Source organism: Octopus sinensis, linkage group LG9, assembly GCF_006345805.1.
Source record: "Octopus sinensis linkage group LG9, ASM634580v1, whole genome shotgun sequence".
In the NCBI taxonomy this organism is placed as follows: Eukaryota; Metazoa; Mollusca; class Cephalopoda; order Octopoda; family Octopodidae; genus Octopus; species Octopus sinensis.
The window spans coordinates 3,493,108-3,520,137 of NC_043005.1; the positions used below are offsets into that span (position 1 = coordinate 3,493,108).

General features: G+C 39.1%; 1 protein-coding gene across 1 annotated transcript in view; it reads right to left on the reverse strand.

The window, feature by feature from the left end:
- The window catches only part of LOC115215596, a 60,974-nt gene that overhangs the window by 9,877 nt on the left and 24,067 nt on the right, over positions 1-27,030 (reverse strand). Inside the window, exons 3-12 of the mRNA XM_029784815.2 lie at positions 20,653-20,745; positions 16,878-17,001; positions 13,621-13,714; positions 12,155-12,233; positions 7,399-7,476; positions 6,461-6,612; positions 4,594-4,628; positions 2,611-2,716; positions 2,239-2,415; positions 1,588-1,726 (exon numbers count right to left, since the gene is read on the reverse strand). Of these exons, the coding sequence (XP_029640675.1) occupies positions 1,588-1,726; positions 2,239-2,415; positions 2,611-2,716; positions 4,594-4,628; positions 6,461-6,612; positions 7,399-7,476; positions 12,155-12,233; positions 13,621-13,714; positions 16,878-17,001; positions 20,653-20,745 (1,077 nt within the window). The remainder of the gene's footprint in view (positions 1-1,587; positions 1,727-2,238; positions 2,416-2,610; positions 2,717-4,593; positions 4,629-6,460; positions 6,613-7,398; positions 7,477-12,154; positions 12,234-13,620; positions 13,715-16,877; positions 17,002-20,652; positions 20,746-27,030) is intronic.

Consider the following 27,030-nt stretch of genomic DNA (forward strand, 5'->3'; position numbering starts at 1 on the left):
GAAATGCCATAATCATTACATAACAGTCGTAGAAACATTGTTAATCTAGCCATTGACCTCATCAATGATTCACAATAGACACAACAGGCGTTAAAGACTAGCAATAATAATATCCAGCAGTTAAAACTCATTGTACATATGGAAGGCATTGAGTGAGTATAGAGTGTAACATTAATTAATGAAAGTGAAAGGAACAACTTCAGTAGCTTACAGCTGTTTCTGCTATATAAAGCAAATACACTCAGAGCTGAGAGCTTGTGCACCACTGTTTCTTACAGCAAGAACAGCTGTAAACTAACGAAGGTGGCTACATGATTCCTGTTCTCTTGACATTCGTTTATATAATGACTGTCCACTTTTGGCTGAGGAAGGACATCACTGACCAGCAGGAACATTATGCATTTAGGCAAATTTACACTTCATACCTGTGGCTCCACAGGTAACAAACGAACACAGCTGTTGATACATGTACGTGTTCACAGATATGGCAGACCAAGCTTCCCCCACACACAACACTGGTATCTTGAGCAGCTCACTTCAATTCTGCATGAAAAATGTAGGTTTTGTTCTTTTACTTGTTTCAGTCATTTGAGTGCGGCCATGCTGGAGCACCACCTTTGGTCAAGCAAATCGATCCCAGGACTTATTTTTTGTAAGCCTCGTACTTACTCTATCAGTCTCTTTTGCTGAACTGCTAAGTTACAGGGACACAAACACACCAACATCAGTTGTCAAGCGATGGTGGGGGGACAAGCACAGATACACACAAATATACACACACACACACACACACACACACACACATACAACAGGTTTCTTTCTGTTTCCGTCTACCAAATTCACTCACAAGGTCAGTCCAAGGCTATAGTAGAAGACACTTGCTCAAAGTGCCATGCTGTGGAACTGAACCTGGAACCATGTGGTTGGTAAGCAAGCTTCTTACCCCACAGCCACTTTGAAAATGTCCACTCCCTCCTTTGCTTGTTTCCTCCGTTGAGGACAAGCATTGCTTTCCCAATTGACTTCCCATATTTCCCTTACTTTCAACAAGGACTTTGCACAATCCTCAAATTGCAGGGTTGGTTTCTGCTGGGAGCACTCTTCACAAAGCAGATCACCATACAGTTTGCTTAGGCATTTGGTCATTCATCCAAACAAGGTGTCCAGCCCAACATAAGTGGTGCTCGTGTACCATTGCTTCAATGCTCAGAACATCAACTCACCTCAAGGCCTCTGTGTCTGGAGTCTGTAAGGACCAGCAACATTGTTGATGGACGTGTTCAAGGACTGTAAAGTGTTCATGTCTCACATGAGTAAAGGACGGATGTCAGCACACATGCACAGGGCACAGCAAATTTATAGGTATAAGCTAGAAAGCAGAATTGATTAAAGCACCTTCGTACTTAATGAGGACTTATTTTATTAACCTCAAAAGGATGAAAGGAAAAGAGAAAACTCTGACAGGGTTTGAATTCAGCATGTAAGGGGTTCTAACTAAAGACCACAAGGCATTTGGTTGCTCTACCGATTCTGACTATTCCCTGCTGTTCAGTGGGTGAAAATATTGATAAGAGGAGAATAACTTACACACATGAATGAATCTGGTCCGTAAATCTGTCTACACTGGTCGTGGACATTGTGTACTTCTCCTGGTAATGTTTCCATGCTGCCGGAGAAATCGGTCGAATTGTTGATGAAAGCTTCGTTGTTGAGGCAATTCATTCCACTGCAGAAGAGGGGAAAAAATCATATAAACTTAAAATATATTTGAGTATCTGTTTATGTGTATATATCTGTGTGTATGTGTGTGTGTATATCATTGTTAGTCTGTATGTTGACTACACTAACTCACAGGGACATACAGATAACAAAGAGGTCTTTATATTTGTGTAGTGAATCCAGGGGTAAGTTAACTTAGCAGAGTTGACCCCTGTACTGTATATTCCTAAAGACATTTGAACTCAAATCAGTTTTATGACAAAACACTCTTCAGTTTTACATTATTGCTACAGCTAGTGGTGGCAGACCTGTCTATTTTGTGGTACCTGCTTACAGCTAGGTGGTGTGAGCCATTTCAGATCTAAGCATTTTGACCACTGACATATCACAGTACTAATAACATGATATAAACTACAAATCTCTTAGCAACAGGTTGGTCAGTAACCTCTCCACGTGTCCATCAGAATTAATCTCAATAAGGATAAAATATGAGAAAATTTACTCAGCAAACATACATACCTTTCATCTAAATCCTTCAAACTTACTCTTAACTGCTCCACAGAACAGTCTGAAAACTTGAAGCCATAGCCCTTAGTGGTATTACTGAGTATCCCTATTGAAGGTGACATTATATGGTGCCTCTCTGGAGGACAATTCTTGGCCTTTCCTTCTCCATCGTGGTCAACAACGCCTAAACTGAAAAAGGAGATTGATATCAAAAATATTAGAATCCCTTGTTAGACTCCAACTGAATGTTGAAGTTATTTAAAATTTGTTGTAATGTAAAATGGTGTGATGTGGTATATTATAGTACGGTAGAGTTTAGTGAGGAAACGTATGAAGTAGAGTGTTGTGAAATTATGTGGTACAAGTTGGTGTGATGTGACTTACTTGTGAGCCAGTTCATGTGCTGCTGTTCCACCAGATGTGTATGCCCCATGATCAACCACCAGAGAAACGTGTTTGGTTGTACAGATACCTGATGCATAGGTGGTTCCTGGAAACAGTAGAAGGTTAATAGAATTCAAACTCGTGAATTGTGGAAATGAGAAATAGAAATATTTAGAGCAAGTGGCAATTGTTATAATCCACATGGCTTATGTATTTCCACCTTGATTCCACACAACACGTTCAACCTGCCATCATCCTTATTTACATTCGCTTTCCATGCTAGCATGGATCGGATGGGTCTTCACAGTCTGAGTCATCTCTTGCTGGAAATCTGCTCCTTCCTTAAACAGCTCAAACACATTTGGCCCGGTATCTATGGTTACATGTCCTTCCTATTGTCAACCACTTTACAGAGTATACTGGGTATATATATTTTTTGTGCTCCTCCCCCAATACTGGACAGGCTGAATAAAAGGACCTCAGAACCCCATACATCTTCTGTTCAAAAATTTGCCAACAGACCATTGAAACCTGGTGCAGCTCTCCGGCTTCCCAGCTCTTGCCAGGCCATCCAACCCATGCTAGCATGGAAAAACAGACGTGAAATGAGGATAACTGACAGGGTGTGCTGGCTGCATTTCATGGACCCAACATTAGAGAGGTTGTCTCACCATCCTTTACCATCCTCTGTTGTCATCTCCACCCGATGCCTGCCTACATCGTTGCTGGACGAACACCACATGACCAACAGACCAACGCTTGCCTCTACACACCACCAATAGAACGTCAACTTTGTCTGCAACATCAACAGTCCAGCCCAACCACGAAGTCTCTCGCACATCTTTGTTGCAACCTGTTATTTCATTCCACGTATGGCAATCATTGAATTTTATAACAGAGACTGACTGGTGTCAGAGACCTCTTTGTCAGAGACGAGTTGTGTGTGGTCAGTGGTGTCTGCGAAAGATGCAGAACAGCTGAGAACTGCATTTCTTATAGAGAAAAGTGGGCTCCCAAGAACGATGAAAGTTTTTCTGCCAAGGGAACCCATGATCCATTTTAGCGCATCTGATTATTTGACCATGTAATTTGGCACAATAGGGAACAATTTGCACCTAAAAACTAACCAATCAGAACAATGGTTACAACCTGGTCTTCATAGCTAAGTGTTTTCTGCTATGTCCATATAACAACAATAAATCAAAGGGAGAGAGAATGATTTGCTTTCATTTTGTCAATCCATTCTGCTACGCATTCCATATAAAATGCTGTGACTGATTACACACCAACTTTCACACAGCATTCACCTTCTATTCTGCACCCCTAAAAAATCTACCCTAACTGTCACATCACACCCTACACACTGTTCTGTTTCACATTTCATTCACTAAGATCTCACCTCTTTTGGGGCATTTCTCAATACTTGCCCAGATCTTTCCATTGTAGCCCACTTATCCTACCCACAGGCTGATGTTCAAACATCCTTCTTTCATCTCACACAACTGAGGACCCATTAAGGGAGCACTGTGTGGTTTCCCAACCAGCTAGAAACAGTAGCTAAATTTCCTCCAAGCTCCACCATTGAATTGCAATGTTGCTCTCTTGAATGCTAAACAACCTGCACAGAACAATCTTGTATATAGAAATCAAATGTTTGTGCTTCACACTATCTCACTCCTTCCATCAAATCAATGTTGCCTGAGCAGGGGCACAGTGTGCCACACATCAGCTGTTAAACGATGAAGCGTTTTTTTGCTCAAAAGCACAACATACTGCCTGATCTGGGAATCGAACCCGTGATCTTGTGACTTTGACCACAATACCCTAATCACTAGACCATGCACCACCACACACTCCACCAACCCTCACCACACACTGCATTACATTATTCTCCACCCCACCCCCATCTCGTGTCTAATCACATTATGTTACACCCTCACCATAGCATGGAATTTTCACCCTGGCACAAACATAAAAACTTACCAAGAATTCTCTTCCTTGGGTGGAAGGCATCATAACTGGAAGATGAAGAAATAATAATTGCCAGATTAAAACATTTTGTAACAAAAGCAGAGCAGAGAAATCGAAATTTTATGGCATCGTTTATCATCCGCTTTCCATGCTGGCATGGGTTGGACAGTTTGACTGAGGACTGGTGAACCAGAAGGCTGCACCAGGCTCAATCAATGATGATATCTGTGTGTATGCATGTGTGTATGGATGTGAATGTGTGTGTGTGTACATACATAAGCATGAAGATATGTATATACGTATGTACATATGTATGTATTGCATGAATTCATGTATGTATGTGAATATTTGTGTATGTGTGTGTATATGCATGCATACATACTTGATGTAGCCCATCATATGGCCTATCACATTCCCGAAAGCATTCAAGAAGTCAGCAGAACAACACTGTGAGTCAATGAAAATTTCTTTTTATTGGACAACCGATCCATGTGTATCCATCTCAGAGTGTGTCTCTAGGGATGTATCGCAAATGAAGTCCTGCTTTGTTCCACAGCAAAATGTATGTACATCATCTCTCTCTCTCTTTCTCTCTCTCTCTCTCTCTCTCTCTCTCTCTTTCTTCCCCCCTCTCTCTCTCTCTTTCTCTCATGAGTGTAAGTCTGTGATACAATCTTCCCTTGGTTGGATGCTTTCAAATTCAGGTTGCTCCTTGACCTGATATGAATTAGAAGTGAGTGGATGCGCAAAGCAGTGCAAAAAAGTATTCTAACCTAAAAGCTGTTCAAATATATTTGAGATGTATTTGAACCTGTAAAGACTCTTCACTGCAGTTTGCTACAGAGAAAATATTCTTGCTGAAGACAAAAAGGTGTTAAACGCATCAAAGTCGGTTCAGAGTGCCCTCTATTTGACTGATGGATTCATTTCAAACTTGTTTATTTGCTTCAACACCAGATACCGAAAGCAGCAGCTCAAAGACAATAAAAGCGGCAATGCTTCCTTCATTGCCATAATCCTTTAGCATTCACATTATTCGGTCAAATGTTAATATTTATTTATTCACATTGTTTTGAATTAATCACTCATTATCTCATAGTTTTAAACTTTCAATGATACAGCTGTATATTTTTAGAATGACGTTGTAGGGTAGGTGTGAAAGGTCAGATCTTGACCAGCCTGAACAAAAACAAGAATGTTTTTGGCTGGACGTGGCTGGTTTAGATATCAAAGGGTTAAGTGAGAATTTTTTCCTCCATGACAAACTGCAGGGAAAGGCTTTTTAATATCTCACAAGCATCTTTTAACTGGTCTTGGGTTGATATGAATCAGGTTTTAAGGGTCAAAGTTATTCAATGACCTTTGCCTTATCTTTCATCCATTACTTGTTTCAGTCATTGCACCGTGGTCATGCTGGGGCACTGCCTTGAAGAATTTTTATTTGAATGGATTGACTCCAGAACTAATTTTTTTTTTTAAAGCCTGACCTTTTTTCTATCAATGTCTATTGATGAGCTGCTAAGTTATGGAGACGAAAACACACCAATGCAAGTTGTCAAGTAGTGGTGGTGGGATAAACACTGATACAAGGGGACACACACACATGTATATATATATATATATATATATATATATATATATATATATACATACATGATGGGCTACATTGAGTTTCCATCTACCAAATCTACTCACAAGGCTTTGCTTGGCCATGGTCTATAGAAGAAGAGATTTGTCCAAGGTGCCCTGGAGTGGGACTGAACCTAGAACAATGTGGTTGGGAAGCAAGCTTCTTACCCACACAGCCATGCCTGTGCCCCTTGGAAATAAATAATGAATAAAAAAATATAACAAGATGGTTGGTTGTTATATGACTTACTCCGTAAACATCATGGCATGGTCATAGCTGGGATAATCCTTTTGAGATTCTAAGAACTGTTTCAGTCCGTCTAACGCTGTCGTACCATTTAACTTGTAGCTATTGTTGACACGTTTGAGGGAATTCGTTATGAAGGGTGTACTGGAAGCATTCTGGTTTAGAAACAAAAGAGGACATTGGAAATGTTTATGCTGATGACAATGATGACAGGGTGATGAAGATGGCGATGCTGGTAGTGGTGGTTGTGGCTGTAATGATGGGAGTGGGGACAAGGGTGGGTGGGGTGATTGTAACATGGATGTGGTGTTTATGTTGGTGATGATGATGGTGATGATGTCCTTCATTATAATGGCTTCAAATTTTAGCACAAGGCCAGCAGTTTCTGGGAAAGGGCTAAGTTGATTGCATTGACCCCAGTGCTCAACTGGTACCTATTTTATTGATCCCAAAAAGGATGAAAGGCAAAGTCGACCTCGGCAGCATTTGAACTCAGAATGTAAAGACAGACAAAATGCTACTAAGCATTTTACCGCATGTGCTCATTTTAAAGGCCCCAGTATATGACTGGTACTTTAGTTTATGAATCTTCAGAAGGCTGAAAGTCCAAATGGATTTTGGTGGGAATCAAATCTCAAACAAAATAACCTGACAAAATACTACAAGACATTTTGTCTTTTGGAAGAGACAATTACACCAACTCTTGTGTATGGCAGGTACTCTATTATATTGACCCAGAAAGATAAATGCTTAAGTCAACTGTGGTAGGATTTGAACTGATTACAAAGACATTATTAACAAAATAGAACCAAAATCCATATAATTTTTCAGAAGAGATTGAAACCTTAGAATTGAGAAGTAGGAATGTGATGCTTGCCTTCCTTTCCATTGTGAAGGATATGAATAAATAAGCAAAGTATATAAGCATGAGATCCACTTACTTTTATGAGTAAATACCCAGACAATCGTACGTAGACTTCAAAATCTCTTAATCCAATATTGGCGTATCTAAAATCGATCTGAAAGAAATTTTTAAAAATGGGAAAACGAATCTAACATCAGAGGAATTAAACAAAATATTGATTTCTAGCAGAAACTGAAGGCCACCACATGTTTCAGATGGCAAATAAATCTAATTATATCAATCACGCCCTCAGTAAGTGACCTTATTTGGCATCAATGGAGCAAACACATAAGTAGATCAAATTCTGAGCAGCCTCAAAATAAAACAATGCAAAAGATCATATTTTTGGATATCTCAGGTATTTTGCATAACGGTCCCTCCATCTAAACACAATCCTTATTCATTCAATGTCATAAATTTTATGAAGAGACTTTTTTTTTTACACCCAAACATCAGCATTTCAACTGCATAATGCCTCACCTGTTTGCATCTTTAGATGCTAAAAATTGTCCCTTGACATCTCTGGCTGAGACTCAGATGCAGCTTGTATACTTTAAAGCAAAGCTAAAGCATAACCATCATCATCGTTTAACGTCCGTTTTCCATGCTGGCATGGGTTGGACAGTTTGACTGAGGACTGGAAAGCCAGATGGCTGCACCAGTCTCCAATCTGATCTGGCAGTGTTTCTAAAGCTGGATACCCTTCCTAACACCAACCATTCCGAGTGAGAGTATAGTGGGTGCTTTTTACGTGCCACTGGCACAGGGGCCAGAGGAGCTGGCATCAACCACGATTGGATGGTGCTTTTTACGTGCCACCGGCATGTATTATTAGAAGAATGGTTTAAAATTTTAGCACAAGGCCATGAGTTGTAGGGACTAAGTACTTTATTATATTGACATCCCTACCAAATACGGTGCCACTTGACTGGTCCAGTGTTGGTGGCACAAAAAAAAACACCATTCAAATGTGGTCAATGCCAGTACTGCCTGACAAGTTTCCATGCCAGTGGCATGTAGAAAGCACCCATTACTCTCTCAGAGTGGTTGGCATTAGGAAGGGCATCCAGCTGTAGAAATCTTGCCAAAACAGATTGGAGCCTGGTGCAGCCTTCTGGCTTGCCAGTCCTCATTCAAACCATCCAACCCATGCCAGCATGGAAAGCAGATGTTAAATGGTGACGACGATGATGATGACCACCACCACCACCACCAAAAAAGAAAAATAGATGAAAAGAAAAGACAACCATTGAGGAATTTGATTTCAGGATTATAAGAGCTGGAAAAAATGCCACTAAGCATTTTGTCTGATATGCTAACAATTCTGCCAGCTTGCTGCCTTTTGAATAATGGTTTCTGATATTTGGCCCATGCCATGCAGTTTTAACCCTTTTCACAAAGACCTGTCTGAAATTGATTTAGATTAAAGCTGTCCATCAAAATTTCATGTTAATTTATGTTTCAAACACCAGATTAATTAATTAATGAAATTCTTTTACTAAATTCTTCATTTTCAAAATTAACTGTAAAAAGGGCAGAGTATTTCAAGAGAAATCTGGTGAGAAAAAGGTTGAAGGAGAGAAGGGGAGCTGATACTGTTGACCCCAGTACTTGACCGATACTTTATTTTATCAACTCTGGGAGGGATGAAAGGCAAAGTTGACCTCAGCAGGAATTGAACTCAAAATGTTAAGAGCGAAAACAATTACTGCAAAATATTTTTTTCCAACTCTCCCCTGATTCTGTTAATCCATTGCCCCAGAATCTGGTTGGCAGAATACCAACAAGAAACAGCTCAAGGTTATATAGAAAATGTTTCAATCTACAACATGTGGGTGAGCTAATTAATTTACTGGTGTTAATTTATCAACCAATAAAATATTATTAGTATTATGCTAACAACAGAACTGCATTAATTAAAAAAGTCCTAAACCAAATTCTTCATCGTTATACTATCTCTCTCTCAAATACACACACACACACACTGCTGTGATATAAGACTTAGTAAATACATCTGACGGTATTAAATTTCTAATGTGATTAAAATTTAAGAAATTCCTAATTAGTTACGAGAGGATTAATTAATTATGAAATTATTAATTAGTTAAGAGAAAATTAAGAAATTAATTCACCAAACCAGTGGGAAAAATTTTTAAATGGTGAAATTTCTAATGTGTCTAAAAATTAAGAAATTTCTAATTAGTTACAAGAGGATTAATTATGAAGTCAGTAATTAAAAAATTAAATTATTTATTCATCAAAACAGCAGGAAAATTTTTTTAAATGGTAAAAGCACTGACATGGCTGTGTAGTTAGGGAGTTTGTTTCATAACCCCATGGTTTCTGAATCGGTTCCACTGGGTGGTACCTTGGGCAAGAGTCTTCACCCATAGCCCCCAACCAACCAATGCCTTGTGAACGAATTTCATAGATGGAAACTGTGTGGAAGCCCATCATGTGTGTGTGTGTGTGTGCAGGCATGTCTTTGGAGTTGTCTACATCGCTGTAACTTAGTGGTTCAGCAAACAAGACCAACAGAATGAGTAACCAAGCTTCAAAAGGAAAAAAAATATAGGGATTGATTTCTTTGACTAAACCCTTTAATGCGGTACCCCGGCATGGCCACAGTCCAATGAATGAAACAAGTAAACGGATAAAAATTTGGAAGATACAAGTATGTGTACATGTCTGACATGTGTATAGTTTTGTTGTGGAATGACCCGCTAGAATTAGCAGTTAAATCACCCTCAGATCACACTCTGACATCTAAGAAAGGGGACATGTTTAATTTAGTCCAGAGTTTCTCAGATTTGTTTCTCAGACTTTTGCATCCCAGCATCCTTTCTTTTATAACCCTTTTGCAATGTCCCCTCGCTTCACCTGATACTCTTCAACAAAGTTAAATACAACAAAGTTAAATTCTTGATTGCAACTGACATGGAACTAAATAATGATATTCTGTTGTGTCTGGGGAGAGTTATTCTCTTTTGGTCCCTTATAATCTAACACATTCACCGGTAAAATTTCCTTCTTTATTTTTCAAAAATTTTCGTTTCACCTTGCAACCTTTTCAATAAAAGAGAATGACTCTCCCCGGACACAACAGAAATGCTTCAACACATGGAACTCACATAAAGAATCTTGCAAACCAAATCTAAAAACGAAATCAATAACAATAATTTACGGAAATTTCATTAAAAACCCTTGTCAAGGTTTAATTCTCGTTGCAGAGTTGCCTCAACAAAAGAGACCACAGCAACATGGAACGGAATGCAAGGAACATAAATCTCATCCTTTCAGAAACATGACATTTGTTTCATCATTTCCACAACGATGCTAGACAAGATTTTAAAAACACACACACACACACACACTCTCACATCTCATTTTTTTCTTTCATCTTTTACATGTTTCAGTCATTAGATCATGGCCATGCTGTGGCATTGCTTTGAAGAATCCAGTACATAATATTTTTTTTAAGCCTGGTACTTATTTCATCTCTGTCTTTTGCCAAAGTGCTAAGTTATGGGGATGTAAACATACCAACACTGGTTGTCAAGCAGTGGTGGGGAACAAGCACACACATGCACACAGATATATATATATGTGCAATGGGCTTCTTTCAGTTTCCATTGACTAAATCCACTCCCAAAGCTTTGGTCGGCACAGTGCCATGGTGGGTGCCATGCAGTTTGGCTGAACCTGGAACTATGTGGTTGGGATATATTTTTTGATATAAAGATTTTGAAAAATTGTCACAGTAGAAGATCAGACACATTCCTCATAGCCATTGCTGGATACAGACAAAGAAAGGCTCTGGGCAATTCCATGTGTATGGCCCCTACCTAAAAGGCCCCTTATGACACCTTCAGAAACACCATATATCTTTCACTGAAGCACCTCTTGGTTTTGAGGCCCTTAGCTTCTGCCTGCCAACCCCACAGGGAAATCCTGCCCTGCTTATAGCATTATATTTTTAATTTGTTTTACTTCCATAATTTTCTGGCATATAATTACTCATTACCCAGCAACTGTGCTGACCCCTTTTTTCTGTCTCTGAGGGTATTTATTCAATCTTCTAAGCTGTTTCACAGCTATCCTGCATTTGACATTTTTCTTTATTTTTTGTAAAATACCAACTCACTCAGCACTTATAAATTTGCTTATAATATATCATCATCATCATCATTATCGTTTAATGTCTGTTTTCCATGCTAGCATGGGTTGGACGGTTCAACTGGCGTCTGGGAAGCCAGGAGGCTGCACCAGGCTCCAGTCTGATCTGGCAGTGTTTCTGCAGCTGGATGTCCTTCTTAATGCCAACCACTCCGTGAGTGTAGTGGGTGCTTTTTACGTGCCACCAGCACAGGTGCCAGGGGAGGCTGGAAGTGGCCATGATTGGCTGGTGCTTTTTACGTGCCACCAGCACAGGTATCACAACTACAATTTCCATTGATATTTATTTTGATGTTGATATATATATATATATATATATATATATACATACATATATATATATCAAATGGATGTGTTATAACACTATTCCACATATACAAAAACAGGCTTACCAACAATCCGACATACCTCCATCATCAGCTGGCCCATGGATATCATTATGGTTTCGACACCTGGACAGTACCATTTAATCTGGCGGTGTCAACAGCACTGAAAGAACTGTTGCTTAGGAACAAGTGATCAATAAACTAAACCGGATATACACAAAACCAAATTACATTGCAATTTGATTATAAAAAAATATTTAATGAGGCTTCTTTCTGTGTTGTTCTACTTACGGAATTAACAATATGGGAAAAATAATAACGAATTCTTTTGACAGATTCAGTAAAATTATTGTTGCTCTGTTGGAGGAATCTGTAAAAAAATAGAATATTTTTAGTTTCAATAGGTGTGTAGGTATGTGTGTGTGTGTTGTGTGTGTGTGTGTGTGTGTGTGTGTGTGTGTGTGGGTGGGTGGGTGGTATGGCTTGTTTAACTTGTTTCAAACAACAGAGTTGACAACATGAGACATTGCTACATACTGCTTATTCGTACAGCTTTTAATCAATTACAAAATGACATGTATATATAATCAGACCAGCCATAGGATATACCAAAGATTTTATTGCCATGCACACACACACATGTTCATTAACACTGCAGTCTATGTACACCAAAAGCTATAGCTACAGGTGTGTTAATACCATGTTAACCTGGATCTCAGAAATGATGTGAAGATGCAACACCTTGTGAAGATAACAAGATTGCAAAAGATGGTAATAAGCTGAACTGGAGAAAATCCACTCAGCCCATGGGAAAACCAATGTCAGTCTGATGATGATGGTCGTTATTAACAGCCATCACACTCTCTCTTCTTTTACTATCTTCCAGTTTTACTGCCTATCTACCACTCTCTCTCTCTCTCTCTCCTATATTGCTCCTTCCTTTATTACTCATTATTAATATCCATCACTGTCTGTCTGAACTGTACCTCTCTCTTGCATTATTTCCACTCCCATTACCCTACCTCTCTTCTAACACACACACACTCCCTCTTTCTCTTTTATTACTCTCTTCTTTATCACCTCATTGCTCCTATTACTCTCACTCTTTTCTATTACTCTCACTCTGGTTATTTCCCTCTCTTCCTTTTCCTGTCATGCTCTCAAGCATTTTACTTCTATTCAAACACCTTACCAACAATCATCATATAGCTGTCTGTGTGTCTCTTTTATCACTCTTTCTCTACCACTTTGATTTTCTTCTGCTACTCATTCACCATCCTCTTGCCTTGACTCTCTTCTCTCTCACTTTTGCAGCAAAAAAAGAAAGAAAGAAAGAAAGAAGGAATGTATGAAGATATTGCAGAGAAGAGGAGGTTTTCTTTAGTCCTGCTGATGTGAGACAATCATTAATCTATGTGATTTCACCTTTAACCCCATGCACCACATACATTTACTCTCTCTGGCATCTTCCTCATTGTCTAACTCTAATTCTATACAATTAGAATTTGTTTAACTCTCATTCCTTCCTTTATGTGTAATCTCTTTTCATAAATGTCCCATATTTCATTCCTCCATGGACCACCTGACCAATTTTTCCATGTGTCACCAACTTTCTTTCGTTTCATCAATTTCTTCCCTCCCATTTGCCTACCTCTCTCATATTCTTCCATGAACCATTTCTCTTCCTTTATGTCTTGCTTTCATTCCTCCATGCAGCACCACAGACCATGGAACCCTTTTTACAAAACTCCACTTACTTCTCATAGATACTGTGACCAACAATGACCAACAGCTCAACTCCATATCGATCTTTCAAATCTTCAGGAATATTAGATTTTAAGACTTTACCATCTGAAATAAGAAACACCAACTTTAATGGATGTCAAAGAGAAACGAACAAACAAGAATCTTTATGTTTTCAGTTCAAACCTTGCCAGAGTCAGAAAGAAGCAAGAGACAAGTGGGACCAGTGCAGTTGATATGGAAGTTAAAGAGTTTAAGTCTGTTATGAATGGTTACAGGAAAATTTCCCATACAAGAAAATATATAATTAAATGACTTGATATTTTCTTCTCATAATCACGTTAGTATTCTTAATTAAATTTCAATTAAGATAATCGAAATTAATTCATCGTCATCATCATTGTTTAACGTTCACTTTCCCTGCTGGCATGAGTTGGATGGTTTGACTGAAAACTGGTAAACTAGGGGGTTGCACCAGGCTCCAATCTGATTTGGCAAGGTTTCTACAGCTGGATGCCAACCATTCTGAGAGTGTAGTGGGTGCTTTCTGTGCCACCAGAATGGGTGTCATTGACTTGACACTGGCATCGGCCACGACTACTGTTTCACTTGGCCTGACAGGTCAACACAAACATGGTATATCGCCAAGGGTCTTGGTCACCTGTCACTGCCTCCATGATGACCAAAACTTGAATGGTGCTTTGTATGTGGCACTGGCATGGGTGGCACTGGCATGGGTGGCACTGGCATGGGTGCCAGTCAGATGGCAATGGCATTGGCCACAACTACGATTTCGCTCAGTTCAACAGGTCTTCATGAGCACAGCATATTGCCCGACAGTTGAAAGGATGCATTTAATGGGTCAGTTATGTGACGCTGACATTGACCACGATTACAATTTCACTCGGCTTGATGGGTCTTCTCGAACACAGCATATCTCCAAAGGTCTCGGTTGCTTGTCATTGCCCTTGTGAGGCCCAACATTTGAAGATCATCCTTTACCACTTCATCCCATGATTTTAGTTCCCAGTATCAAATATGTGAGACTTTACTGTATATGTCTTTAGTAAAACACTTCCCCCAGATTCTTCCATCATAACCATATTCTTGCTGATATTCATAATCTACATCCCTGCATTCTGTTTACTTCACAGCAGAATTTCTTATGGCGAAATGGCAAAAATGTTTACGGTGAATTTTCTGGACATAATAAATAAATAAATGCACCCTTTTTAAAGCCTAGCTAGGCTCATGGGCCCAGTTTCCCCTTTCCTGGTTTCTGTGGCATATGTGTACCCCAGCTAGATGGGACACCAGTCCATCGCAGCGTTACTCATTTTTGCCAGCTGAGTGGACTGGAGCAACGTGAAATGAAGTGTTTTGCTCAAGAACACAACGTGTCGCCTGGTCCAGGAATCGAAACCACAATCTTACGATCATGATGCTAACACCCTAACCACTAAGCCATGCATCTCCACTTTTCTGGACATTGTTGGGAATATATGGAGATGGAAGTTGTCTGTTGTAGAGGTCAGAGCAGCTCTGAGTGAGTAGAATTATGACCAAATGTGGCCATCCCTGTGCTACATTATTAAATGTAACTTTTTCACCCTCAAATAGGCAAGGTGTGGGGGAATGGGCAGTATCAACGACCATTTTACTGGGTCTTCAGGATTGTGGAAGGAAGCAAGGAAGTTATTCACAGACTGCAGACATGGTTTCAATTTTTGCAACAGATTAGACTCTGTTAGAGACACCCACAAAGCAGTTGGTAGTGTCACACTGGGTCACAGGTTAACCCTGGACTCCTGAACAAGAATGTTCTGATTGATCAAGAATGACCCAAGGACCAAACAACAATAATATAGATGCAGGCATGGCTGTATGGTAAGTTTGCTTCCCAACCACATGGTTCCGGGTTCAGTCCCACTGCGTGGCACCTTGGGCAAGTGTCTTTTACCATAGTTTTGGGCCAACCAAAACCTTGTGAATGGATTTGGTAAATGAAAACTGAAAGAAAACCATTGTGTGTATATTATATATATAGATACATGAAATGCTGGATATAAGAAGCATCAGATGTGGTGTGCAAGAGCGACGCTTGCAATGGTATGGTCATGTGCTGCAGATGGATGAGGAGAGATGTGTGAAGAAGTGCCACTCCCAAACAGTTGAAGGTATCAGGGGGAGAGGTAGACCCAGGAAGACATGGGATGAGGTAGTCAAGCATGACCTCAGAGCGTTGGGCCTCACTGGGCCTCACTGAGGCAATGGCGAAGGACCGAGATCTCTGGAGATATGCTGTGACTGCAAAGACCCGGGATGCTTCCTGCATCAGTTCCACATAGCCCCTGCCCATTCAAAGTACCCCGGATCCCAGAACGTCCCGCTGTGCTTGAGGAGACCTGTTGAGTCAAGTACATGAACATGAATGTCGAAATAAATATCAATGGAAATAGTAGTTGTGATGCCTGTGCCGGTGGCACATAAAAAGCACTATCCGAACGTGGCCGATGCCAGCGCCGCCCTGACTGGCTTCTGTGCCGGTGGCACATAAAAAGCACCATCCGAACGTGGCCGATGCCAGTGCCGCCCCGACCGGCTCCTGTGCCAGTGGCACATAAAAAGACCATCCGAACGTTGCCAGTGCCGCCTTGGCTGGCACGTTAAAAGCTCCAACCGATCGTGACCGATGCCGGACCCCCCCCCCGGCACCTGTGCAGGTGGCACGTAAAAAGCACCCACTACACTCGCGGAGTGGTTGGCGTTAGGAAGGGCATCCAGCCGTAGAAACTCTGCCAGATCAGACTGGAGCCTGGAGCAGCCCCTGGCTTCCTAGACCCCGGTCGAACCGTCCAACCCGTGCTAGCGCGGAAAACGGACGTTAAACGATGATGATGATGATGATGATGATGATGATGATCTTGCTGTGTGTATGTGTGTGTGTGTGAGTGTCCCATGCTGGTGTGTTTGCATCCCTGTAACATAGCAGTTCAGCAAAAGACATGAATAGAATAAGGCTTAAAAAAATAAAAATACTGAGGTCACTTCACTTGACTGAAAAGTCTTCAAGGCAGTGCTGCAGCATGGCCACGTTCTAATGACTGAAACAAGTAAAGGAATAAAAGATAATAACAGGAACTAAACAAATGATTTCTGTTGAATGTTCAAAGTGTGTTCAAGGTTATAAGTGAGAAATACGAGTTTAAAGGGAATTGGTAAGCAGAAGAATCTAAGAAAGTTCTGGAAATGGTTTAATTAGTTCACTTACTGTTTACTGCCCTCAAAATTGATCTGCGTTTGACATAATGGAAGTTTTTGTTTGGTGATTCCAGCCATTCTGTATTGTCTGACTCAATTTCAAATAATTCATCACCGATAATGAATTCACCATTCTGAAAATTAATTAATTTTAAAGAAACACAAGAGAATCGGTGAAGTAAAGATCAATAACATCCCAAAGTGGGATTTGACAACATTTTGATAGAAACAGAATTTATTTAAAATATTGTTGCTGCTCGTTAGTTTTAAGTCAGTAATTAGTCAACAGACCATCCAGGAAAACAATGGAAGAATATCCAGAATGTTCTATTTCTAGTTTTTACATTTTTTTTTTTTGAAGACAGCAGAGTTTGGTTTGGGAGGACCCCGCTGCTATTTCTAACAGGCTAATCTCTTTGATATTGCCTGAGATCACACTGGTTCTATGATACAAATTTCATATTTCAAGATGATCCAAATTAAAACTTTCCATCAAAATTTCCTGTTAATTTATGTTCCAAACACCAGCTTTAATAATAATAAGTTATTTTACTAAATTTTTCATGAGTCTCAAAATAAAAAAATTTAAAAAAAGGCTGAGTATTTCAGTTGAAATATGGTAACAAAAAGATCAAATAACTGCTTAGGTGCTTTCCTATTTGACAAAATAAAGTAAGTTTGTGGTTTACACCATCAAAGTTGTAAACTAAAGAACTAAGCAAATTCAGGTATGAATTCATTATCTCTTTGGTACATACTTGTTATTAATTATAAATGTTTTACAATCTTTATTAAATGTGTTGGATGAAGCTGCCAGTGACTGGTTGTGCTATTCAGTGGTTCACTATGAACAGAATACAGGGTGGATATTTATGGTGACCTGCTGAATAATGCAACCAATCATTGAACAATGATGGGAGTATAAGAAGAAGAAGCTATCAGCTATCAGCTATCAGCTTATAAACACTTATCACATAAATCAATTGATGCCGAGTTGATAAAGGGTCTTTATGTGGTTGCTTACCCTGCTAGAAATATCAACCAAATTTCCTTCAAGTAGCACTCTGTTCTCTTAAAAAAGAAAAGGTAATCTTCAATATATTATATGCGAGTGGAAATAGGTTGGATGATCATGGCTGGAATGTCTTTAATCATGTCTCTATTGGACTAGGACTAACTGCATGGAGGATGATTGTAAGAACCAGCATACAGCACACATTGGGGAGACTTCTAGGTGTTTAGCTGAGAGGATAAATGAACACTAGTGGGATTACAACAACAGGAAACAGTTGTTGATACTCTATCATCATGCCAAAGATCAACATAGCAGAATGCAGAATCAAATTAGTATATATATATATATATATATATATACACCTGAGAGACTCGTTGTGAAGACAGATGCATGAGTCTTTGTCATAAATGAGACAATACCAACACTAAATAGAAAATATACAAAGTAATAAAACCACTGTGCCACTGCTAATTACCCACGCAGTGTATACATGTGTGTGTGTGTGTGTGTGTGTGCTGGAGGCACATGTTTGTGGTTATAGATGTAGGTGTGTATATATATATATATTCTGCTTGCGAAGACCTGTTGGGGCAAGTGAAATCGAAATTGAACCAAATCCTATGACCAGCACTCGGCCGTTGCCAGTGCCACTGGACTGACTCTGTGGAGGTGGCAAGTAAAGAAACACCGTTTCGACCCTGTGCTTGAGGAGACCTATTGAGTCAAGTACATCAACATCAAAAATCAATGGAAATTGTGGCTGCGATCCCTGTGCCGGTGGCATGTAAAAAGCACCATCCGAACGTGGCCAATGCCAGCGCCGCCTTGACTGGCTTCCGTGCCGGTGGCATGTAAAAAGCACCAACCGATCATAGCCATTGCCAGTGGCACGTAAAAAGCACCCACTACACTCATGGAGTGGTTGGTGTTAGGAAGGGCATCCAGCTGTAGAAACACTGCCAGATCAGACTGGAGCCTGGTGCAGCCTCCTGGCTTCTCAGACCCCAGTCGAACCGTCCAACCCATGCTAGCATGGAAAACAGACGTTAAACGATGATGATGATGATGATGATGATGTATATATATAAAGGGTAGTATTAGAATAACAGCTGGATACAGAGAAATCCATATATATAAACACATTCTGATACACAATCATACACATCCATATACATGCACATGTAAGCACACACACAACCACACATGCACATACATGCAGCACATGGGAATACACACACACACACACACAGATGCTTATCTATTCAAAAGCAAACTGGCTATACCACACGCATGCATATTCGCACACACTTAAGTGAACATTCACACAACTACATGCATACACACATACATGCATACACACAGACAGGCATAAGACTAATTGTCAGACAGACTCAAGGCAGGTCTTGAAGAAGAGGGAGGGCATTCATTGATGAGATTGCAAATAGCAACAAAAGCACTTTGATAAACAACCAATTGCTTGATCCGAAAGAGCAGTTCTTCACTCCTGCTCCAGAGCGTCGGCTGCGGGGTCACTCCGAAAAGCTCTATCTGTGACGATTTCATCTCAATCGAAGGAGAGGGGCTTTCTCTGTCCGGGTTGCAGATTCGTGGAATAAACTACCGGACGAGATAGTGAAGATGCCGACGACCGCTCGGTTCAAAGTCTCCCTTGACCACAAGTGGCCTGAACTCTTTACATGAACACCCTCCCTGTACATAAATCCATGTCCCCCTACATGGCCTTGCTTTTTGCTTTTTGAGCCAAAAAATTTAACTAACTAAACAAATGATTGATTGGATAATTTGCAAGAGATTTAACTGATTGACAAAACATAATCTTGGTGGATTTGATAGATGGAAACTGAAAGAAGCCCATTGTTTATTGTTGTTTTTATTTTTAGTGGCATAATAACACATAGATGCAGGAGTGGCTGTGTGGTAAGTAGCTTGTTTACCAACCACATGGTTCCAGGTTCAGTCCAACTGCGGGGCACCTTGGGCAAGTGTCTTCTACTATAGCCTCGGGCTGACCAAAGCCTTGTGAGTGGATTTGGTAGATGGAAACTGAAAGAAGCCCATTGTTTATTGTTGTTTTTATTTTTAGTGGCATAATGACACATAGATGCAGGAGTGGCTGTGTGGTAAGTAGCTTGTTTACCAACCACATGGTTCCAGGTTCAGTCCAACTGCGGGGCACCTTGGGCAAGTGTCTTCTACTATAGCCTCGGGCTGACCAAAGCCTTGTGAGTGGATTTGGTAGATGGAAACTGAAAGAAGCCCGTCGTATATATATGTATATATATATATATATATATATATATATATATATATATATATATATATATATATATATATATATATATGTATGTATGTGTATGTATATGTTTGTGTGTCTGTGTTTGTCCCCCAAACATCACTTGACAACCGATGCTGGTGTGTTTACGCCCCTGTAACTTAGCGGTTCAGCAAAAGAGACCAATAGAATAAGTACTAGGCCTACAAAGAATAAGTCCTTGGGTCGATTTGCTCGACTAAAGGTGGTGCTCCAGCATGGCCGCTGTCAAATGACTGAAACAAGTAAATGAGTAAAAGAATATACCTATGTGTATACTCATTCTTCTAGACATGGTGATAAAAATATTTTTCCAGACATGGCTGCCAATATATTTTTCCAGACATGGTTACAAATGTATTCTCTTTGAACTCAAGAAAATATTTCTTTTCAGTTTAATAAAATTTGCTGTAAACATTTAAAAAAAATTCAACTCACTAATTTCAGAACTGGTGTTTGGGTTTTGTTCTGTGCAATTAATTCCACAGTGACTGCTGCCATCTTTTCAGGGTCTTGGTATATATCATAGGCCTGAAAGTTTATAATAGAGATTTTACAATGAAGATGGACTTCTTTAATAACATGTAGCATATGTACAGGTCAGGGTATGTTGGACATCCACATGGAGAAAGTTGATCTGTTTCAATTGTTGTACGTCTCACAACATATCCTGGTTCAAATACATTGTATGGCATTACTTCTCATTTTGTTTTAGAAATCACCCATCTTAGTTCTCTGCCTCTACCCCCTAAAAAGGGGATCAAAGTCAAAGTAGACCCTGGCAGGATTTGAACTTAGAACATAAAGAACTTGAACAAGTACCAAAAGGTGTCAGGTCTGACATTCTTGCAGTTCCACCAATCCATTATCTTCAGTTGATACTATCAACCACAAAGGCATGGCTGTGTGTTAAGAAGCTTGCTTCGCAACCACATCGTTCAAGGTTCAGTCTCACTGCACAGCACCATAGGCAAGTGTCTTCTTCTATAGCCTTGGTAGATTTGATAGATGGAAACTGAAAGAAGCCCATTGTGTGTGCATGTGTGTGTTCCCCACCACTGCTTGACAGCCAGTGATGGTGTGTTAACATGCCTGTAACTTAGCAGTTCAGCAAAAGAAACCAAAAGAATAAGTACCAAGATTAAAAAAGAAAGAGAAGTCCTGGGGTTGATTCGGTCAACTGAAATTTCTTCTGGGCAGTGCCCCAGCATGGCCATAGTCTAATGACTGAAAAAAGTAAAAGATAAAAGATAAAAAGAGATGAAAGGCAAAATTGACCTTCTAAGGATTTGAACTCAGAGCAGAGAGAACTGAAATGAAAGCTACAAAGCATTTCGCCCGACACTTTAATGACAGCTTGTTTGCCAAGACTTGGGTCTGCGACACTGGTGTCTTTTGACTTGGCAGAGTGGAGAAAGCTCGTATGATGCTCCATGCTTTACCTACCCGCCGAGGGTATTAGCAGTAATTTGTTTTCAACTGAGAACTGCAGTGTTTACAAGTTTCACAGCTGAAACTGATAGCCGACCTCTGACTGTGCAAAACAAGAATCCGATCTGAAGAACATTATTATTATCTCTGTTATTCTATGTAGACTCTGAGACAACGGTCATTGACCAAAGACATCAAGTACAGAGATGGCAGCAGCAGAATAAACAGCTCCAGCAGAGATTAACCCTAATTGTATTCCTTATATAACAAACCTCACATTCAAACAAAACTAAAAATAAACTTGTATTTGGTGATATTTATTTCGTTTTTTGCTTTTGTGACATTTTTTTTTTTGTTTGCTTTTCAAAATTTGTGTTGTTATGGAAAATGACATTTTGGAAATGGGAGATTACAGTCAGAGCGTAGTTAAATTATTTCTTTATCATTATTATTATTGTTGTTGTTATTATTAAGGCAGTGAACTGGCAGAATTGTTAGAATGCCAGGCAAAATGCTAAGTGGCATTTCATTCATCTTTATGTTGCAAGTTCAAATTCCTTTGTGGATCATTTTGCTTTTCATCCTTTCAGGGTTCATAGAATAAGCATCAACTTTCCCACTTTTCTGAAATTGACGCCTTGTGCCAAAATTTGAAACCATTATCATTATAATTATAATTATAATCATTGGTTTCAAATTCTGGTACAAGACCAGCAATTTCGGGGAAGGGGGTTGAGTTGATTACATCAACCCTGAAAGAATGGAAGGCAAAGTCAAACTTGGTGGAATTTTAATAATAATAATAATGATGATGATGATGACGATGACGACGACGACGACGATGACAACTATATTATTATTATTATTATATTATTATTATTATTATTATTAAAATTCTGCTGATGTTGACTTTGCTTTTCGTTATTCAGAGTAAATAAAATAAGTACCAGTTGCATGCTGGGGTTAATTAAATCAACAAGCCCCTTCCCTCAAAATTTCCCGTCTTGTAACTGTAATAGAAAAGATTATTATGATTATTTAAAAAAAAGGTTTATTATCAAAAACAAAAAATTAAAATAATAATAATGATACTAACAACAACAACAATAATAATAGATATAGCATGCCCAGCTGACAACAAGGTATGTGATAAGGAAGAAAGAAAAGTCGATAGATATAACAGGTTAGCTTGGGAAGTTAAGCAGTTGTGATCGATGAAAAGGTAGCAGTAGTACTAATAATTGTTGGAACCCTGAGGAAAGTGAGCAAAAATCTCGAGAAGTACGTGAAACAAATAGGGGCTGCAATAAGGGTGGAGCACTTGCAGAAAACAGCACTGCTTGGAACCGCTCGAATACTCCGGAAGATGCTCAAAAAATAAGGGGTGTTACCTTAGTTCACTGGTAATGAACGGCTGACACTGTAGTACATCTCCAGCATTAGAAGCTGTGCAAAGACCAGATGGCTGCACCAGGCCCCAGTCTTGATCTGGCAGAGTTTCTAGTGCATCCAGCTGTAGAAATTCTGCCAGATCAAGACTGGGGCCTGGTGCAGCCATCTGGTTGCCAGCCCTCAGTCAAAACCGTCCAACCCATGCTAGCATGGAAAACGGACGTTAAATGAATAATAATAATAATAATAATAATAATGATTTCAAATTTTGCCACAAGGATAGCCATTTTGGGGGAGGGGATGTGTTGATTACATCAACCCCAGTGTTTCACAGGTACTTAATTTATTGACCCTCAAAGGATGAAAGGCAAAGTCAACCTTGGTGGAATTTGAACTTAGAATGTAACGACAGGTAAGATACCGCTAAGCATTTCGTCCAGTGTGCTAACGATTTCACCAACTTGCCACCTTTAAAAATATTAATAATAATAATAATAATAACAATAATAATAATCCTTTCTATTGAAGGCACAAGGCTTGAAATTTGGGGCTAAGGGACTAGTCAATTACATCCCAGTGTTTCATCATCATCATCATCATCATCATCATTATTGTCATCATTATTTAGCTTCTGCTTTCCATGCTGGCATGGGTTGGACGGTTTGACTGAGATCTGGAGAGCCAGAAGGCTACACCAGACTCCAATCTGATCTGGCAAAGTTTCTACAACTGGAAGCCCTTCCTAACGCCAACCACTCCAAGAGTGTAGTGGGTGCTTTTTATGTGCCACCAGCATGAGGGCCAGTCAGGTGGCACTTAATTTATCAACCCCGAAAGGATAAAAAGGCAAAGTTGACCTTGGTGGAATTTGAACTCAGAACATAAGGACGAACGAAATGCTTTCGTCCAGTGTGCTAACGATTCTGCCAGCTCACTGCCTCAATAATGATAATAATATTAATAGTAACAATAATCCTTTCTACTAGAGGCACAAGGCCTGGAATTTGAGGGGAGGGGGATAGTCGATCACATCGACCGCAGTACATCACTGGTACTTAATTTATCGACTCTGAAAGGATGAAAGGCAAAGTCAACCTCAGTGGAATACTGCTAAGCAATTCTGCCAGCTCACTGCCTTAATAATAATAATAATAATAATAATAATAATAATAATAATGATGATGATGATGATGATGATGATGACGATAGTTATTATACTTTGTTCTTTGTTAGTTTTATGGGAAAAGAAATTGTTGAACTCGCCATAAGCGATCCCCACTCCCCCCACCCTGCTGCACATCTCCATCATGTCACATGATTGCAATAATAAGCATAATATATTCAATCATGTCTAACCTTATTCTCTAAGTTCTTTCAAGGCAGTGAATTTCATTGAGGTATGTCCTCGACAGGAAACAAGCCATTTATTTCCTTTTCCGTTGTTTAACACAAATGTTATGGAGGTCAAAACAACAACAACAACAACAACAATAGTAATACCGTTCATAATAACCGTTTATATTTTGGCACAAGGCCAGCAAATTTGAGGGATGGGGGAATCAGTTACAATGAGTCCAGGGCTCAACTGGTACTTATTTCATAGGCCCTGAAACAATGAAAGACAAAGTTGACATCAGCAAAATTTGAACTCAAAATGTAAATGATTCTGCCATCTTGCTACCTTAACAACAACAACAACAACAATGATAATACCTGTTGTCATAGGTACCCTAGGAATGGTAGCAAAAGTGGTTGATTGCTACCTAGCTCAGATACCAGGAAACCCCAAAATGTCAGAAATTCAAAAGATAGTGCTCATGGGAACTGCCCATATCCTATGCAAAATACTTTCTATGTAATCTCAAGTTTTAAAACAAACTCATGATTTTCTTATGGTTTCTTAAACATTCTCTAGAACAATATTATGTTCAAAACCAAATATATGGCACCCTAGGCATAATACCAACATGAACTTCCAACTTGTTGTCTCTTGAGGTCTCTGGGTGAGACTTGGAGCCAACTTGTACAAAGGCAAAGCAAAAGCATAAAATAATAATAATAATAATAATAATAATAATAATAATAATCCATCCCTGCTAGAAGTGCAAAAGATTGTCTTAACTGGTACATCACACGTATCGAGAAGAGCATTGTCGATGTGAGAACTGTTGCTGCCCATGTATTTTAATTTAACTTAAAAAAAAAAAAAAAAAAAAAAAAAAAATGAACGAACTATTGAGTTTGGTTTAATGGCCTACCAATGTATACTATGAGTTTCTTTGCCCTAGGAGTCGGGAAGACACTCGGCAAGAAATGGAAGCAAATTTGAAAGAAGAAAAAAAAAGTAATAATAATAATAATAATAATAATGATAATGATGATGATGATAATACTAATAATAATCCATTCTACTAAAGGCACAAGGTCTGAAATTTGGAGGAGGGGACTAATCAATTACATTGACCCCAGTACGCAACTGGTACTTAATTCATTGACCCTGAAAGGATGAAAGGCAAAATTGACCTTGGCAGAATTTGAACTCAGAACTTGAAGGCAGATGAAATACCTATTTCTTTACTACCCACAAGGGGCTAAACACAGAGAAGACAAACAGGGACAGACAAACGGATTAAGTCGATTATATCGACCCCAGTGCGTAACTGGTACTTATTTAATCGACCCCGAAAGGATGAAAGGCAAAGTCGACCTTGGCGGAATTTGAACTCAGAACGTAACCGCAGATGAAATATCATTGAGCATTTCACCTGGCATGCTAAAGACTCTGCCAGCTCACCACCTTAATAATAATAATAATAATAATAATAATAATAATAATAATAATAATAATAATAATAATTCTTTCTAATTATGGCACAATCTAGTAATTTTAGAGGCCATGTAGGTCACTTATATCAAGGCTGATTTAATTTTAGTGTCCCCATAAGGATGAAAGGCAAAACTGAACTCAGCAGGATTTGAACTCAAAACATAAAGAGTTCACAGTAATGCTGCTAAGAATTTTGTCTGGTGTGATAATGATTCTGCCAACATATAAAATGATATGAGCAAAAGCAGAGAAGGCATAGCATGAAGGATTACCTCCTGATAGTAATATATACACGAGTGCTTATATGTACCGCAAGTTCTTATGCGAGTTTTCTCTAATGGGAAATAATGCAGTATTCTGTGTTTTAACACAGCATCCACTTTTAAGTGGAGATAAATGGTACTGTTTGGTATTAATACTCCTTCTGTTGTTATTAAATACATGTCTAAAAAATCGCTTTGCTAGGAACATCCCACATCCTGCAGGAGATATTATTGATTCGATGGTACCACAGCCCAAACAGAACAACCTTCACACAAAACACGTATACACACCCTATACAATAAACTTCTCATAAAATAAGACAACGTAATTGACTCAACATATAACAGACAAGATTAATACCTGATGAAATAACACAAACCACATTAAACGTATCACACACAACAGAGTAAACACTAACACAACAGAAGCAACAGCTGAAACTCCATAGCAAAACAAATTGAAGCTGTACAGTGTGTGTGTGTGTTTTAGATATATATAGTTGGAATTTACAGAAAAACAAAAGATGAAAACAGATGTATGAACAAGAGAGAAAGATGGTATTGGCACACACCAGAAAAGGTCACAGAAAACGAGAAAGCAACCATACTCTGGGATATGCCAATACACACAGATAAAGAAATTAAGGACAATAGGCCAGATATAGTTATCAGAGATAATGAAGAAAAAAAATGTTTTCTAATTGATGTGTCAATACCAGCAGATGACAACGTGTCACTAAACGAAATGGAGAAACTTTCAAAATACAAAGACCTGGAAATAGAGGTGGAATCTAAAAGCAGAAACAATTCCTATCATAGTAGGTGCATTAGGCATGATAAAAAAATATTCAGACAAATACATAACAAAAACACCAGGTCTAACAAATATATATAACATACAGA